Below are 19,170 nucleotides of genomic sequence, written 5' to 3' on the forward strand. Positions count from 1 at the left end.
GCATTGGCAGGCGGATTCTTAACCACTGCGCCACCAGGGAAGCCCCGATAACATTTTATTAAATACAAATACATTTATATAAATTTCTTGAAAATTCAGCTATTCAGAAGTTCTCCCTCTTTTCCTATCATGTTAAATAAAAAGTGCCTCTCAGGATCTTAGTCTGGTCTTCCCAAATATACTTTTCTTTGTCATTGAATCTATTTTTATGTTTCACAGGAAAGTTTGTTTTTATTTATTATTGTGTACAGTATGGGAATACTGAAAATCTTATGGATGAAAAGAGACAAAGTTATTTTTAAGTATATTTTTAAACGTTAAGATTATTTACTTTATAAAGTTGTATAAATCATCTTTCTGTGATCACATGACTATGATTAGCAAAGAGAAGTTACATAGTATTTCATATTTGGTGGGACTTGTTTAATAGAAAATCCTTTTCTACCTGACACAGGATTTTTATTAGACCTTTAGGTTTTAGTTCAGATGTGACAATTTTCACTTGCCTTAAAACGCATACGGTTTTGCCAGTAAGTCAAATGTGAATGTAATTCTAATTCAGAACTAAAAGCCATCAGTAACTGGTCACATTCATACCAAGATTTAATTAGTACTTTCCAATGTGAAGTTGGTTTTGGTTTTTTGGCTTTTTTTCTTTTAGAACTAATGGGCATTGCTTTGCCATCATAGAAGAAGATGACCAAGGAGAAACCACATTGGCTTCAGGGTGTATGAAATATGAAGGATCTGATTTTCAGTGCAAGGTAAGACCTAATTTGAGGCCTATGAAATAAAGGGAGGGGCCACAGGAAAAGCGTTGATTCCCCAAGGAGAAGTGTGCCTGGTCTGCACATGGCTGTGTGCAGTAGTTAACCTACATAAGAAAGATGTGAGTTTCATGTTGCTTGTTCTCAGTGAAGCCACATTGAGTCAGTCTTCCAGGAGATTACAAGCATTTGTGACTTATTCTAGAATGTCAACTGGGATCTGTGTCACATTCACTAGAGGAAGAAGAATTAATTTATTTAACATTTACTATTTGCATTTAATATGCTAAGTGCTTGGTATATTTTACCTCATTTTCTCCCAGTTACCCTATGAGGCAGATATTTTTTATCCTCCGTCTTATAGCAGAGGAAACTAAAGCCCAGAGAGAAGTAAGTTCATTGCTTAGGGTCACAAAGTTAATAAATGGCAAAGCTGTGATTTAAGCTATTTGATTCCCAAATCCTTGTTTCCATAATACTGTGCTGCCCCCAATCTGTTGTTGGCAAAGTCTTTCTTTCCCTTTTAAAAGTAATGTAACATTTAGCTATCTGGTTTACAGCACTCCTCGTTTCTAAAATCTTTAAATCATACCGCTTTCAGCCTTCTCCGAAGTGCTCTCAACTTCCTGTGATGTAATTCACCTAGCTGAGAAGATGGGAATTCAGACAGAACACAGAAACATTGTAGGGTCTCTGCATACTTCTGGGATACCAATCCCACTTACTAGCGTTTGGTCTGCCTTCTTCATTCCTGTAATCATCCTTGATAGAGAAGACTGAAACAAAACGAGAGTTAAGGAAGTGTTCGTTTTCTTTGTCCTCCATTACCTGGTATTTTGTCGGCAATACTACATCCATTGCTTGGTGGTCTTTCTTCTAGCACTGCCAAAAACCCCTTCCTGATTTTTCTTTACATTTTCTGTCCTGCAAGGCTGAGCTCATTTTGAACTTTAGCCATACTGGGACTATTCTTGGATGCTTCACGCTTCTTTTATTCATCTTTAGTTGTATACTCTTCATTCCATCCTTCATGTAAGTTTTCTCTAGATCTGGGATATTTTTTTCAGAGTCACCTGTGTAACTTCTGACATGTCTCTCTTTTCTCTTTCTTTTTATGATCATTTAAAGGTAAAAAAAATTGTTAGAAAGTTAAAAATTCAGTTAAAATGTAAAACTTGTGCTTTTGGAGGTTTCCAAGTACTCTTGACCCATCTTACCTTCTCTTATATAATCTCAAGTCCCTTATAGAATCCCATATAGATTCCCCTATGGAATCTCATTTTCACATTTTTAAAGGAATACCTGATTATACCGGGGTTTCTCCTTTCTACCCATCTGATATTTAAGAATAAGAAGGTTGATTTCTGCTTATATTCTTGCTACTTCTATGACGACAGACAATTCCTTTCTGTTACTGTTTTGGTCTGGAATGGCACTTCTTCCAGGTAGTGCTGAAATGTCAGCATTCAAGTTAAGAACTTCTCAAATACTGTACTTTTAATCAAATAAAACTTCACATATAATTTTTGGTATCTGTTCCCATGACTACAGTCTTTCCCTGTGCTCATTTTCTGATCTATTAGGGACACATATCTGGTTGGTGGTCTCCCAAAAACTCTCAGAAATATTGTTTCTATATTTTGCCCTTATCCTCACCACATACACTTCAACTTGCTTCCATACCAGGTTCATTAGTTTCAACATAGTTGTTATAGGCAGAATCAACTGTATCTTCTGCCTACTTGACTACCTTTTCTAACCTGTCATTTCTTTGGCCTAGGACACGCTCCACTTTTTAGTCAGATCTTAAGTCTCATCCAACTAAGTCTCAATACTACTATGAGATCATATTTACCCTGCTAGTCTATCACTGTAATAAAATGTATTACCCATGTTTTTTAGGAAAAGATCTCATGATTTTAAATACTTTTTTACTAAAAACAAATGAATAGTCATATCTTAAGATATGCCAAATTTTGGGTGAAAAATATATATAAACTTTTGTTTATCTGTAATTAAGTTATAGTCTAGTGTTCTAACACACCATGCACATACATACATTCTTCTTAAGAAAAAACATTTTAGAGTCTTTACAACACTATTTCACGATAGATTTAAATTTTTCAATAATCACTTTCACACAAACTTAGCAGGTCCTTTTCACTCACTGAATTAGAAACTGTATTTTATGAATATTTTAAAAATTAATTATCAGTTTCGTGTATCAGATTATTTCTAATTTTCTTCCTTTAGGATTCACCAAAAGCCCAGCTACGCCGGACAATAGAATGTTGTCGGACCAACTTATGTAACCAGTATTTACAACCTACACTGCCCCCTGTTGTTATAGGTAGGTTAGCAGAGAAAAGTGCAATCATGATTCTCAGTGAAATATTTTCTCTGGTTTTAACAATAAGCAAGCTTTCTAGAGTTCAACACTACAAGTTATTTTTTCCTTTTAAGATGTGATCGAAAGGTAATATGTCTTTTTCATTGTTTACTTCCATTATCAGGTCCATTTTTCGATGGCAGCATTCGATGGCTGGCTTTGCTCATTTCTATGGCTGTCTGCATAATTGCTATGATCATCTTCTCCAGCTGCTTTTGTTACAAGTAAGATAATTATTTTGATGCAAAATATTTTGTTGAATATTAGATATAAACAGTTGTTCTTAAAGCCAGTAGGCAGAAACCATTGACAATGTATTTCAGGAACCATTAACTTGTATTTTCTGGTTATCTCCTTTAATTAACTATATTATAGTTTCTTAAGGGAACAGAGGACCTTACTACTAATCAATTAATTGGACACTACATTATACTTCTTGTTATGTTCATGAGTACTTAAGATATTCTTATTTATAGAATATTGAACTTTCTTATATCTAAATTTAAAAACCTGACCCCATATATGCACTACCAAATGTAAATTAGATAGCTAGTGGGAAGCTGCCGCATAGCACAGGGAGATCACCTCTGTGCTTTGTGACCATGAGAGGGGTGGGATAGGGAGGGTGGGAGGGAGGGAGACGCAAGAGGGAAGAGATATGGGAACATATGTATATGTATAACTGATTCACTTTGTTGTAAAGGAGAAACTAACACACTATTGTAAAACAGTTATACTCCAATAAAGATGTTTAAAAAAAAAAAAAAAGTAAAATAAGCAGAGTAATTTTTCAAACATTGTTTCTACCTTTTAAGCTTAATTTTCCTCAGGTTATTATTATCTTATGATGTTGTACTAAATAAATTCTGAGGATAAATATCAAGGTTCTAATTATATAGGAGAGTTAATATTTCTTACATTAGTACAATATACAGTTGTCCCTTGGTATCCACCGGGTTTGGTTTCAGGACCCCCTGCAGATAGCAAAATCTGAGTATGCTCAAGTCTCTTATATAAAGTCTCTTATACAAAATGGCATAGTATTTTCATATAACCAACACACATCCTTCCATATACTTTAAATCATCTCTGGATTACCTAATACAATGTAGATACTATGTAAATAGTTGTAAATACAATGCAAATGTTATGTAAATAATTGCTGGTGCACAGCAAACACAAGTTTTGCTTTTTGGAACTTTCTGGAATTTTTTTTCCCTCAAATATTCTCAACCTGAAGTTCATTGAATCCATGGATGTGGAACCCATGAATATGGAAGGCTGACTGTATAATTATTTTACAGTGTAATGCACTACTAGAGGAACAGGATAATATGATAATGAGTCAATCATGTTTCTATATACTCATGCAAGGCAATTTTGCAAGCAAAAAAAGAAACTTCACATTTCATTCAATAAAAATTCCAAGAGTAATTAAAACCTTTATTCCTTGACTAAAATAATTCTATGGAAAAATAATACTTAACATAGAAACTGAATCTGTATAAATTAGATAATATTAATAAAATATATAATTCATTCAACAAATATTGTGTCGTAACTACTCTGCCAGATTCTGTTCCATCGCTGTGTGTATATAGGCAAATTACTTACCTCTCTGTGCCTTAGCCTCTCTTTGGACACAGTTATTTTTCATCTATAAAATAGGGATAATAACAAAACCTAGTTCATAGAGTTAACATAAGGATTAAGTGAGATAAGGCATGTAAAAAGCTGAACTATAGCTATTATTACACTAATAATATCGGGCATGCTGTTACATAATGAATGAAAAAAATTAATAACTCTAAAAAACAGATTCTAAGTAAAAGTCAATTTACTCTTTGAAAATGATCAGATTCGACGACCATAAAAGATTCTTTTTCCTGGAAAAATGTGATCTAAAAGTGCTATATTTTGTTCCATTGTGCAATTTCTTAGAACTGGAGTACACAGCTTGCAAAATCAGGTTGACACAGGCCTGGGATATGGGGATATGTCAGGACTGCCTGTACATTAAGGCTACTGCTGAACTAGACTATAATAAGAGATCAGCTCATTCAACTAGGGTCACCCTAAGGTCCACAATTCTCTCAGATCACTGCCCAGCTGCAACCTAGGTGTTTCAAACTTTTTAAATCAACATTATTTCACTAATTCTTCATTTCTAATGCTTATATTATAGTTCAGAATGATATATATAAGTTCAGTAATTTTTAAAAAATCCTTAAGTAGCATGGTCCAGGGCTTCCCTGGTGGCGCAGTGGTTGCGCGTCCGCCTGCTGATGCAGGGGAACCGGGTTCGCGCCCCGGTCTGGGAGGATCCCACATGCCGCGGAGCGGCTGGGCCCGTGAGCCATGGCCGCTGGGCCTGCGCATCCGGAGCCTGTGCTCCGCAATGGGAGAGGCCACAGCAAAGGGAGGCCCGCATACCACAAAAAAAAAAAAAAAAAAAAAAAAAGTATTATGGTCCAAATATCTGCAAGCTTACTAAATGTTTATGTACTGAAGAAATATAAAATGTATTTGAATGTCCACCATCAAAGTCAATCAGCTTCAGTTTACCTGTTTTCACTAAAAATTACAAAAGAAATCTACTTACCGGTATACATAAAACAAGCTTTATAATGTATAAGTCCAAAATATTGCCTACTGTTATGGGTGATCTTACAATTCAAGTCCAGAATTCAAATGCATATAAATAATAGGCTTTTTCACTTACCAGAAGTAAAGTCCTTGAATTGTTGTATGTATTCCATGGCCCCTTGAATTTGACCCTGTTTACACAGGCAAAGAAGAGCTTTCTTGTGCAGGCCACACTCACTATAGATAATCTGAGCTAAAGCCAGACACTTGGCCTTGTTATAAGTATCCTGCTCCCCATAATCAAAAATCACATCCCCAGCCTCCTCAGAAAATGTCAGCCTAGAGCAAGCAGATCAATAGGGCACACGTTAGTGAGCTCTTGAAGAATGGATGAGAATGAAATATTTGAAAATTCAGCACAGTAGAATTGGATTTTCTATGGTCTATAAAGATTCCAAGTTAGTAGGTAACTGATGAAATTAAACATATCTAAGACTTAACAACAAGAACAAAAACAATCAGCATGTCTTCCTTTGGGGGAAGTAATTTTGGTGAAACTGAGCTCAACTTTTAAAAAAGTCTACAAACAAGGTTAAAACTCTCCTGAAAAGATTGGTAGGATTTAAAATTTCAAGGTAAACAAAAATTCTCTCATAATTGAGGCTCTCAATGTTCTTAGCTGTTATCTAGATTCCAAAACGCTGTAGAATGTAAGAACTTATTAAATGTTGGTTAAAGACAGTGACAAAATCTTTAGCTCAAAATTACCAACAGATCTTGTAAGCATTTGTACTAAAATAAAAACAGAAAGTGCGATAGCAGTGTTGTTTTTTTTTTAATTGTTATAGATTTGAAAGAAACAATGGGGGGAATAAAGGGACTTAACTGTGTCTATTAGGAGAGACTGAAGAAACAGTTCTTTTGAGATGGCTCAAATAAGTAGATTTCACTTTTCATCAATTTTAGTGCACCATCTTCATACACAATTGAAGGGAACCATCTGTACTACTAACTCCACCTAGAAACTATCAGCATAAGCCAAAAATCATTTGGGTATCATTAAAGATATCACTTCTAATTACTGGCTGTACTGAAACTGGGCTTTATTGTTTGGGGTTTTTTTTGGCCACGCCATACAGCATGCAGAATCTTAGTTCCCCGACCAGGGATCGAACCCATGCCCCCTGCATTGGGAGCATGGAATCTGAACCACTGGACCGCCAGGGAAGTCCCATAATTATATTTTTAATTAATAGCTACAGAATAACAACAGTCACATAATATTAGTGTCTGTATACACGTAATAAAATGCCAATAACAATAAAATGAAATCCTGAAACTCCTACAAAATGTCTCTTTATTGAAAATTAAGTAGATAAAGCCCTCTGTGTCTGTTGGGGCAGGAAGCAGAGAGGTGGGTTTAAAATCAAAAGGCAGCTCCTGAGTGCGAATCAATTATTTAGGAAGCTATTCCCCGACTTCCATATTTTAATACCAAAATATAAGTTTTGGTAGTTAAAGCCACAACGTTTCCTGAGACTGAACAAGTCATTATTTCAGTTGTTGTAGTGACTGCAATACTGGAGCAACATGAAAATACCAGTATCTTAGTATTTATTTCTCTTATTAATACCATTATTTCATTATTTTCAGTGGTCACCCTCACGATGCTGTTCCACCTGAGAGAAGGCCAGAGTTGAGACTAAGGTTGCTCTGTCTTCGTTTGTCACTTTCCAAAAGGATGATAAGACGCAAAGAGTATGATTAAAAAGAAAATTATCCAAAAGGAGGAGGAGGATCAAGCCCCAAAAGAATGGAATTGGCCCCGAAGGAAAAGCAGGCAGCGGGGGTGGAGGGGGGTGGGGGGGGGGGTCGGGAGGTGAGAAAAACAAGGATTCTAGCCCTGGGGTAAGAGAGGTAGCAGTCAGACATCCAAAACAAGGTTTTGCCTTGTTTTCAGTCTGTAGCACTTTTTCAGTAGTAGTCATCCAATAATTTTTTTGAAAAAGGCCAGATTTTTGTTTTTATGAGTTCCTAATGGAGACCTGAAATGTATGAATAGGTATAATCCATAGTTATCCAAAGCCTTCTAATTTTAGTGCATAGTTTTACCACACAGTTCCATCAAAGCTTAAGAAAAAATAAAAATGCTGCCAGAAGATTCAAATCTAATATTTTAAAATTAATCACCACCAATATGGTATGGAGTAAAGTTGTAATGATTTTTATAGTGTCTAAGGTATGTAAATAGAAGAAACCCAAAACATGGAAAATCCAAACAAAATTAATTAGCTCACGAATGCTCTAGAGTTGAGTGGGTTAAATCAAATTGTCCTATTTAGAATAAAGACATTTATGCTAAATGGCATGTCCAGAAAAATATAGAAATACAAATATGAATAATTCGGGAAAAATGTAGTGGTATTTTCCCACTTCATGCACTCAGGGAAATGCATAAGAGTTTAAATTCTTACAACTAAGTGGTAGAATGGGCCAAGTATATGTAAGGAAATTAATCCTGTCTGAAGGGTCTTTGCACTAGATAACAGGTGTTAGTAATGAACATGCACTTTCTGACGCTGTCCTCATGCCTGCACCATTTCCAGGGCTCCCTGACAAGTACTTTTTGTGGAGAGTGTAGAAGTGTGACCAGGCAGAGAAAGAAAGATGGAGGCAAAGACTGAAAAGAGGGGTACACATATGAAGAAGTTTCCTAAAAGAGGAATCACGTGAACATAATTATTATTATGTGAATAATTAATTACTATGTGAACAGTAAGTGAAGGCATAACAAGACAGGGTGAGAGAAAGCTATTTTGCACTGGGAAACAATAGTGAGATCAATCCAGGGCAGTTTTATGACTATCCAGAGTTGTGCAGGGAAATGAAGAATTTGAAATGGGTAGCAGTAGGTAGTAGTATGCAAACTTGCCATTTTTGTTTGGGACATTTCTAAGTCATGGATTTGTTATTTAGGGAGTGCTTACATTTGTCCATCTACTCCCTTATGATACACTTGTTAAAGATGAGAACTGTACCTACTCTCTAATATGTATTCTGTGTCCCTATGCATTTAGAGCCAAGAAAGCATAGCCCTTAGGCTGCAAAATAAGAAGGCCACGGCTACTAGAGAGATGACAGGGAGGCCTTTCGTCACTCTGCCTTCCAATACTCACAGCCCAACCCATGCCCACATAGACCCAGCAAAAGGAGCTGTTATCTATTTCCAGATTGATCTTCGTAAGCTGGTAGACACAGTTTTGGTGTCTACTCAGGTCCCCTTTACTGTGCCAGTGCCCCTTCTCCAGCTGATTACTGACAGCTCATAGCTGCCCCTTCTCCAAAGAATTGCCCTCAGCTGACTGAAGCCACCTCACCTAGAAAATTATGCCTATCTTTCAACCCCCTAGTAATCTAGAGCTGATGACTGACTAGTAAGGGATACAAAAAGCCAGTCCCATAAACAAGCGGTAACAACTTTGTGGTACGGCTTATGCTCCACAGCTCTCTCCTTATAATAATACTAGACTTCACCTGAGTTCACATCCTTGCTTGGCTCTTTCCCTATACTATCTCACTCCTTCCCTTATAAAATTTCCCAAGCAGCAAATGACATCATTTAATGACATCATTAAAGCCAGGTATCATGCTCTCTTCAAGGGCATAGGGGGCCTGAGTGCCAAAAATATTCCCCTTTGCCCCATTATTTAGCAATAGTCCTACCTTCTCATGATAAAGTCAATCAGGACTTCCAGACTCACAGAGCCTAAAGCTGCAGGCATGGGAAGCACAAACTCCCTGTGCTGATGGTTCATTCTAAGTGTCAACTTGATGTTGTTGGTCAAATAATATCAAGTTGACACTTGATATTATTTGACCAACAACAGATATTTGGTCAAATATTATTTTGGGTGTGTCTGTGAGAATGTATTTGAAGAGAGTAACATTTTAATTGGCAGGCTGAGTAAAGCAGATTGCTCTCCTGAATGTGGGTGGCCCTCATCCAATCGGTTAAAGGCCTGAATAGTACAAGAAGGATGACTCTCCCTCAAGTAAGAGGGAACTCCTCCTGCCTGACTACTTAGCTGGGACATCAGTCTTTCCTGCCTTTGGGTCTCAAGGCTGCCGGATTTCGGACTGGAAGTTACAGCATTGACTCTCTTGAGTCTCTGGATTGCTGATTGCACATATTGGGACTTCTCAGCTTCCATAATCATATGAGCCAATTTTTTATTTATTATATATTTTTTCTGTTTCTCTGGAGAATCCTGACTAACACACTCTCCAAGCAGGCTCCTGGGAGTAATAGTTGAGCAGGGCCACTCTTCATTTCCCAGACCCAAGTATCCTACCTATTGGGAATACAGCACTATATAATTATCATTGGTTTAAGGAGTACATGTCTTCCTAAAGGATGTTCCTCCATCTTCGAAAGATGAAGTAACAAGTTGGCATCACCTGGACACCATCTGAACCTTCCATGAACCAAGTTTGGGTTTTTTTTTTCTTTTCCTGTCTGTTGGTCTTAGGTAACCCCACCCTTGCATGAGCCCATAGGTGTGAGCTGTGGAAGTAGTGTCCATCAGGCAATGGTAGTTGACATGGAGTCTGGGCCACTTATTCATGAAGCTTACTTGTGTGCTCTGGACCTGACTGAGCATGATCTTGGTTGTACTTGATTTTACATGGACTCTCCTGAGCCCACCTGACCTTATGACTTGGTGAGTCTGTCAGAATACAGTTCATGATGGGCATTTCTAGTTACACTCACTGACATTCCATGGATAATACCCCAACTTTAGCAGGACCCAATAGCTGTTTTTTGAGTGGTATACAGTTGTCTGTTACAGGTGGCAGATGATCTACTGGTATATCTCTGGGTAGTCCCAAGACAATTGAACACTGTTAGTGGGTAAACCAATAACCATGGTTTATAAATGGGAGAAGAATTTGTGGACTTCCATGGCGGTCCAGTAGTTAAGACTCTGTGCTTCCACTGCAGGGGGCACAGGTTCGATCCCTGTTCAGGGATCTAAGATCCAGCATGCCACGCAGCGTGGCCAATAAAAACAAACAAGAATTTCGAAAAGAATAGATACGTGTGTATATGTATAACTGAATCACTTTGCTGTACACCTGAAACTAATACAACATTGTTAATCAACTATACTCCAACATAAAATCAAAATCAAGAAAAACAAAAACAAAAACATGGTTTGATAAAGGCATGGTAACCACAGTCATTCTACCAGACAAGCCATCAAGACCAAAACTGTAAGTAAGAAGAATCTATAATGGGTGATAGAGAAAGATAATGAGTATTAATTAATATGTATGAATCTCAAAATAAATGTAAGTGAAAGAAGCCGGACCAAGGAGAGAAAAGAATATACAATGTGTGATTCCATATATATAAAATTCTAGAAAACAAAAACGAATCTAGAATAACATGAAGTAGATCAGTGGTTATCGAGAGGTGGTGGGAGGAAGGAGGAGGCATTACAAAGGGACATAAGGAAACATTTGAGGGTCATGGATATGTTTATTATCTTGATTGTGGTGATGATTTCATGGATATATATATATTTGTCAAAACTTAAATTGTACACCTTAAATATGTGCAGTCTACTGTGTATCAATTGTGTCTTCATAATGCTGTTTTTAAAAAACTCATCAAACTGTACACTTTAAACATGTGTAGGTTATTGTATGTAAATTATATCTCAATGAAGTTGTAAAAACAACAAATTACAGCCCTAGGACCTAGCAACAAGGGCTATAGTTCCTCCCGCTAACCCTCCTCTTATAAGTTTCCTCAAGAATTGACCATAAAATCCTAGAGAAGATATGCCTGGATGGAGTGAACTTAATGTGAGAAGCATATAGATCTGTATTGTGCAAATGGCTGACTAAGGCAGATGCTGTTTTGGCGTCCTGCCCAAATCCTCTTTACTGGGTTAACATACCCTTCCCCAGCTGCTCTGGGAGTTGGCTGCCAGTGGCTCACAGGTCCTTCCCTTCCATAGGGAATTGCCCTGGGCTAGTGGGAGCCACCATGCCCAGACTTATGTATTCCCATCTAGGCAGCCCACAGCCCTTGACTGACTGATGGAGAAGCAAGGAAGGCTGGCCCCTTGCCTCAAGTGAGAACAGCTCTGTGATGTGTTTTATGCTTCAGAGCCATCCCGCTATAAATAAGGCCAAGGTTAGAACTTGCCTGAGGTCACGTCCTTGCTTGGCTCTTTCCCCTTCCCTGTTCTGCTTCACTCAGTCCCTAATAGGTTTTTCTTGAGAAGCCCTCCTTCTATCAATCATGTACACCCAAATTCCTGTTTCAGGCTTTGGTTCCAGGGAACCCAATCTAAGGGAACCCTGGTACAAATCTGCCAATTTGTGCTGAGACTCAACTCCAAGAAGCCACCTCCTGCCTGTCTTTGCTGGTTTGTATGTTCTTTTAAATGCTACCTTGGGTCCATGTCCCTCCTGCTTACAAGTTTTCTCCTGGGTTTATCCTTTACATGTATCCACAGCCTGCCTGAAAACAGGTTCCTGCCTTATCCCTCTGAGCAGCATGATACTGATCAATCCTTTTCTATCATTACCTATCAACTTCCATGCACCATTAAGTGGTCATGAATCATCTTGTCAACTGCCTTGAGTCAACTCCTGATCTGGGATCATTGTGACTAGGCTCTATTACTCCATCCATGAATGCTTAGTAAATACTTTGTGACTGATTAGTTGCAACAGAGATTTGAAATAAATGCTCAAATAATGTCCTGATAAGAAAACTATTAAAATTTGAGAACAAAAAACTTTATTAAGCAAATTTCAAAATTAAGTTAAAAGTTTAACTTTGCTTACCTTTCCTGGGTGACCCAATTGATAACTAAATCTAAACGTTTTTCAGATAATCCACATTTGATTCCTTCCAGGGTTAGTTCTGCATCAACAGGATGTCTAAAAGCATGACTTATGCTAAAGATAGCCTCAAAAAATAAGAGTAATGGGAAAGGCTTTCCTCTAATTTTTCCAACAGCTACAAAGAGAAGAAAAGTTTTTGAGTCAAATACTTTTAAGTAATAGTTTGCTTTTCCTTACTTCATATTCTTATTTTCATCTCATTGCATTTTCTAAAAATTTTAATCTAAAATTACATATTTATAATTTTTAAGTAATGCTTGTGGATTAAACTTTATATTTTGGATAATGACTAAATATCATATGCTATGTGAAAACCTAGGCAGAGGTTGGAGTGATGGGTCTACAAGCCAAGGAATGCCAAAGATTGCTGACAGCTACCTAGAAGCTAGGAGAGCAGCATGGAATGGAAATCTACTTCAGAGCCTCCAGAAAGAACTTTAAAAAGCTATAAAATGGGAATTCCCTGGCAGTCCAGTGGTTAGGACTCAGCGCTTTCACTGCCATGGGCCTGGTCTCGATTCCTGGTCAGGGAACTAAGATCCTGCAAGCTGCATGGTACAGCCAAAAAAAAAAATTTTTTTTATTTAAAAATTTTTTAAAAGCTGAAAGAGGGGCTTCCCTGGTGGCGCAGTGGTTGCGCGTCCGCCTGCCGATAATATACTACCAGCAGACCTGTACTGTAAGAAAGGTTAAAGGTAGTCCTTCAAGCAGAAGGAAAATGACACAAGATAGAAAAACAATCTACACAAAGGAATGAAGACCAGAAATGGTAAATGCTATGAATATAAGCATTTAGAAGTAGAGTTGACCCCTGAACAATGCAGGGGTTAGGGGCACCAACCTCCACTCACTCAAAAATCCATGAATACGTGTATCCACATGGGTCCTCCATATCCACAGTTCCACAACCACAGATTAAACCAATGACAGGTCATGTATTACTATAACAAGTATTTACTGAAAAAAATCCACCTATAAGTGGACCTGTGCAGTTCAAATTCGTGTTGTTCAAGGATCAAACTGTATACTGTTTTTATACAAGGCATGAAGTAGTACAATATCACCTGAGTGTAGAATGTGATAAGTTAAAGATATAACCCATAAAGCCTAAAGCAACAACCAAAATAAGACAACAGTTATAGGCTCATAAATCAACAAAGGAGAAAAATGGAATCATAAAGAAATTCAACTAATCCAAAAGGTAGAAGAAGGGAAAAAAAAGTAACAGAGATGAGAAAAACAGAAAACAAATAGAAGTCAACCATGTCAACAATCACATTAAATGTAAAGGATCTGAACACCCCAATTAAAAGACAAATATTGTCAGACTGTATAAAAAAGCAGGATCCAAGTACATGTTGCCTAGAAGACACTGACTTTAAATACAAAGACACAAATTAAGTGGATTAAAGTAAAAGTATGGAAAAAAGATACACCGTGCTAATACTAATCAAAAGAAAGATGGAATCACACTTCCAATTTCAAAACTTACTACAAAACTACAGTAATCAAGATAGTATGATTGCACAGGATGGACATCTAGAGCAACAGAATAGAATTAAGAGTCTAGAAAAAAACCTCAAACATTTATGGTCAATTGATTTCTTACAAAGGGGGGCCAAAACCGTTTAATGGGTAAAGAAAAGTCTTTTCACCAAATGGTGCTAGGAAAACTGGATATCCACATGCAAAAGAATGAATTTGTACCCCTATCTCACACCAAACAAAAAAATTAACTCATAGTAGACCACAGACCTAAATGAATAAAACTCTTAGAAGAAAACATAGGATCTTAAGTTAGGCAAAGATTTCTTAAGATACAAAACCAAAATCACAGCCATAAAAAAAGAAGATCGGTAAATGGGACTTCATCAAAATTAAAAACTTTTGCACCTCAAAAAAACACCAACAAGAGGGACTTCCCTGGCGGTCCGGTGGTTGGGACTTCGCCTTCCAGTGCAGGGGCGGGGGTGGGGGTTTGATCCCTGGTAAAGGAGCTAAGATCCCACACGCCTCCTGGCCAAAAAACTAAAACATAAAACAGAAGCAATATTGTAACAAATTCAATAAAGACTTTAAAAATGGTCCACATCAAAAAAAATTAAAAACAAACAAACAAATGAACAACAAAAAAACCACCAACAAGAAAGCAAAAATGCAATCCACAGACTAGAAGAAAATATTTGCATATCATCTAACTGATAAGGGATTTTTACCTGGAATTAAAAAGAGCACTTGCAACTCAATAATAAAAACACAAATAAAACAATCATCAAATGCGCAAAGAACAGACAATTCTCCAAAGAAGATAAAATGGCCAACAGGCACATGAAAAGATGCTCAACATTGTTAGTCATTAGGGATATGCAAATTAAAACCACAATGAGGAAAAAAAAAAAACAATGAGATACCACTTCACACAGATTAGAAAGGCTTTAATCAAAAAGACAGACATTAAAAGTATTGGTAAGGATGTAGAGAAATGAGAACTCATACACTGGTGGTGGAAATGGAAAACAGTGCAAACAGTTTAGCAGTTCCTCAAAGTATTAACACAGAGTTTCCATATAACCCAGAAATTCTTTTTATTTATTTATTTGTTTGTTTGTTTGGCTATGCCAGGTCTTAGTTGTGGCAGGCAGGATCTTTGTTGCCACACATGGGATCTTCATTACGGCCTGTAGGATCTTTAGTTGCGGTACACAGGATATTTAGTTGCAGCACACAAACTCTTAGTTGCAGCATGTGGGATCTAGTTCCCTGACCAGGGATCGAACCCAGGCCCCCTGCACTGGGTGCTCAGAGTCTTAGCCATTGGACCACCAGGGAAGTCCCTAACCCAGAAATTCTACTCCTAGGTATCTATCCAAGAAAAATAAAAACATATCCACACAAAAACTTGTACAGAAATGCTCAGTTGCATTATTCATAATAACCAAAAAGTAGAAACAACCCAAATGACCATAAACAGATGAATGGATAAACAAAATACAGTACATCCATACAATGGAATATCATTTCTCCATAAAAAGGAATGAACTACTGATACATGCTATGGCATGAATGAACCTCAAAAACATTAAGCTAAGTGAAAGAAGCCAGTCACAAAAGACTATTTATTGTATTATCATATTTATATGAAAGATCCAGAATAAGCAAATCTATACAGACAGCAAGTAGATTAGTGGTTACCCAGGGTTTGGAGGAGAAGCAATAGAGAATGAGGAGTTAATTGGTACAAGGTTTTTTCCTGGAATAATGAAAATGTTCTAAAATTAAATTTCAGTAATGGTTATACAACTCTGTAATTATAATAAGTTTATTAAATTTTGTGGCATTTTCCCCACATATGCCATATGCATATGCCAATTTAAACCTCAGACTTATGAAAGTTACTGTTTAACACCCAAAATGCCCAGTGTCAGCACTCATGATATAAGAATACTTTTGCAGTGTAACATGATCTGATAATCACTCAGTTATTAAATTGTAAATAATTGGGATGGTTTATTGACTTCAAGTCCACTGAATAAAAACTATAAAATTACACTCTGTGTTACCGTGCACTAGGATCAAATACTGAAAACTGTGCGGGCAAAAATATGAGACACGCCCATTTGCACACAATTCATAGTCATGCAATCTCTATTAATACATATGTTTATATACACTATGTATAGACAACAGATTTTCTGTGTTCAGGTAAAAGCAAAAAGAATGTTTTTGTTCAAATTGCTGAATTTAAAGGTATTTTTAAGGAATTTATTTAAAACAAGCTGTATATATTTGACATCAAGAAATTTCCACTTAGAACTAAGATAAGACTAATTAATTTCTATATTTGTAAGCTACATTGAGTATACCTCCCCTTTATGTATACCCCTGCATTTCCTTCTGAGCTTCTCATCTTTTAAAAATGCATCTTAGTTTTAAAATAAAAGAATATTTTGTGATTCTCAGAAACACTCAGTAAGTACCACCAGTCTAGTATTGTTGAACTTCTCAGAATAAAATCCACATACCTAGAAAATGAATAAAAGTTGGCTGTTTTCCAATTTCACTGGTAATTATATTTATTCAAGCATTAATTGCAAGCACTGAGTTTTACTTAAACTTGCAATCCATACTTTGAGCAGACCAAGTCAAAGGGAGAAGAGAAAGAAACTCAGGAATATACTAATGTCACTTAAAAAAATTCTTTTTTAAGTTTTTAATTTTTTAAATCACTTTTAATTTATGCTAAATTCAGAGCACATCCAAAGAAAGAGTTCCTGGGTATTTGGAAGATGTCTGAAACTTCTGAGTAAAAATTAAACATTTTAACATTTGACATTTACAATTAAACATCAATGTCAAAAAAAAAAAAACCTGAACACTAAAAACTACAAAATATTGCTAAAAGAAATTTTAAAAGACCTAAAAAAAATGGAGAGATATACCATATTTAAGGGGTCACTGGATCAGAAAATTCAATACTGTCCAGTGTCTGTTCTCCTGAAGTTGAACTACAGAGTCAGTGCAATCCCCAGCAGGTCTTTTCGTAGAAATTTACAAGCTGATTTCAAAAATTTAAACAGAAATACGAAAGACCTAAAATAGCCAAACCAAATCTGATAAAGAACAGATTTAGAAGACTAACACTATCTGATTTCAAGACTTACTGTAAAGCTACAGTAATCAAGACAGTGTAGTATAGGCATCAAGATAAATAAATAGATCAATGAAATAGAACAGACCTATGGACAACTGATTTTCAACAAAGGCAATTCAGTGGAGAAAGTCTTTTTAATAAATTATCCTCGAACAACTGAATAGCTATCAGCCAAAAAATAAACTTTGACCCATACCTCACACCATATACAAAAATTAACTCAAACTGGATCATAGACCTAAATGTAAACCTAAAACTATAAAATCCTTAGGGAAAAAAAAATAGGAGAAAAATCTCTGCAGATTAAGCACAGATTTCTTAGGTATGACACTAAAATCTCAATCCCTAAAAGAAAAAAACTCAAATTAGATTTCAACAAATTAAAGACTTCTACTCTTAGAAAGACACTGTTAAGAGAATGAAAAGACAAGCCAGAAACTGGGAGAAAATATTTGCATCATATATCTGGTAAAGGATTTTAATTCATAGAATGGAACACTACTCAGCAATAAAAAAAGAATGAATTATTGATAGATGCAATAACATGGATGAATTTCAAAATAATCAGGCTAAGTGCAAGAAATCAGTCAAAAAACGATGCCTAGTATATGATTCCATTTATATAAAATTCTCAAAAATGCAAACTAATCTTTGGTGACTGAAAGCAGATTAGTAGTTGCCTGGGGACTGGAGGGAAGCTCTGGGAGGGAGACCAGTGGGAGGGGTGGGGAGTAGTGGGAGGGAGGGATCACTGGGGGAATGAGGGAACTTTTGGAGGATACATATGTCAAAACCTAACAAACTGTACATTTTATGTACAATTTAGTGTATGTATGTCAACTCACCATAACAAAGCTGTTTTTTAAAGGAAGTGGAGCAAATCTGGCAAAATATTAACATTTATTAAATCTTGATAGCGAGTACATGGCTGTTATTTATGTTTCTCACACTTTTCTGCATACTTGAAATATTTCATAATTTAATTTGGAAAACCTAATCAAACCCCTTAATGTTACAGGTAAGGAAACTGAGTAAATGGTAGATCTTGTTTCCCAGTTCAATACTCTTCCTATTCTATCGGGAAAAAAAAAAAGTATAATTAGCATACATATATAAGGTTCAGAGAGAAATGCTTACCCTTAAATTTACTCACTGTCCCAATGTTTTGAAGAATTCTTCTAGGACTGTTTGCTGCAAAATAAACTGCTTTTTCATATTCCCCAAGTGAGATTAATTCATTGAACCTACAGCCAGTGCATTTCATTATATAGTAGTACACAAAAAAAGTAAAGTGATTAGAAATGTCTAATACAGACTAAACATAGTAGCATAGTAATACAGAAAAGCACCTCTAATAAATAACTAGATTCATTCACTTTGTGAGATATTCTTTCACTTCCTTCCCTAATATTGTTTTTTGTAGCCTCAGAATAAGACTCACCTGCCAGGTGACTTGAACCTGATCCTGTACCTTATTCCTATAGTGCTGAGAGCAAGCCACAGAAAGAGCAACTGAATTTATTCAGTTGAAAGAACTTCAACTGAATTTATAATGAGCTCAGGTTTTTTTTCTCTCATATCATCTCCAGAAGAAAAGGGAAACCAGGGGAAAGAAGGGCACTCTGCTTAAAGGCTCAGCCTAGGGGAAATATTAATTGCACACAAAGGCTGCCAAGTTGAAGATCAAGAAGTGTCCTTGGTATTCAGAAGCCTTAGTTGCTCTGCCAGGAATCAGACTCCCAACTAAATGTGAGACTAATACAAGAAGAAAAGATAATAGTTCAGATAACTTAAGCTTCTACTCCTCTTCCTAGGGCAAAACATATCCAACTCAGTCCTTACAATTAAAACTA

General features: G+C 36.4%; 1 protein-coding gene across 4 annotated transcripts in view; it reads right to left on the bottom strand.

Moving 5' to 3' along the window:
- Nucleotides 1-19,170, bottom strand: part of CLHC1 (clathrin heavy chain linker domain containing 1) — a 38,228-nt gene that overhangs the window by 8,078 nt on the left and 10,980 nt on the right. For all 4 annotated transcript variants that reach the window (XM_028497177.2, XM_055089184.1, XM_007107045.4 and 1 more), the window contains 3 exons: nt 18,455-18,561; nt 12,607-12,781; nt 5,879-6,081 (listed from right to left, as the gene is read on the bottom strand). In XM_028497177.2, coding sequence (XP_028352978.1) covers nt 5,879-6,081; nt 12,607-12,781; nt 18,455-18,561 — 485 coding nt within the window. The remainder of the gene's footprint in view (nt 1-5,878; nt 6,082-12,606; nt 12,782-18,454; nt 18,562-19,170) is intronic.

Source organism: Physeter macrocephalus, chromosome 12 (genome assembly GCF_002837175.3).
Source record: "Physeter macrocephalus isolate SW-GA chromosome 12, ASM283717v5, whole genome shotgun sequence".
Taxonomy (NCBI): Eukaryota; Metazoa; Chordata; class Mammalia; order Artiodactyla; family Physeteridae; genus Physeter; species Physeter macrocephalus.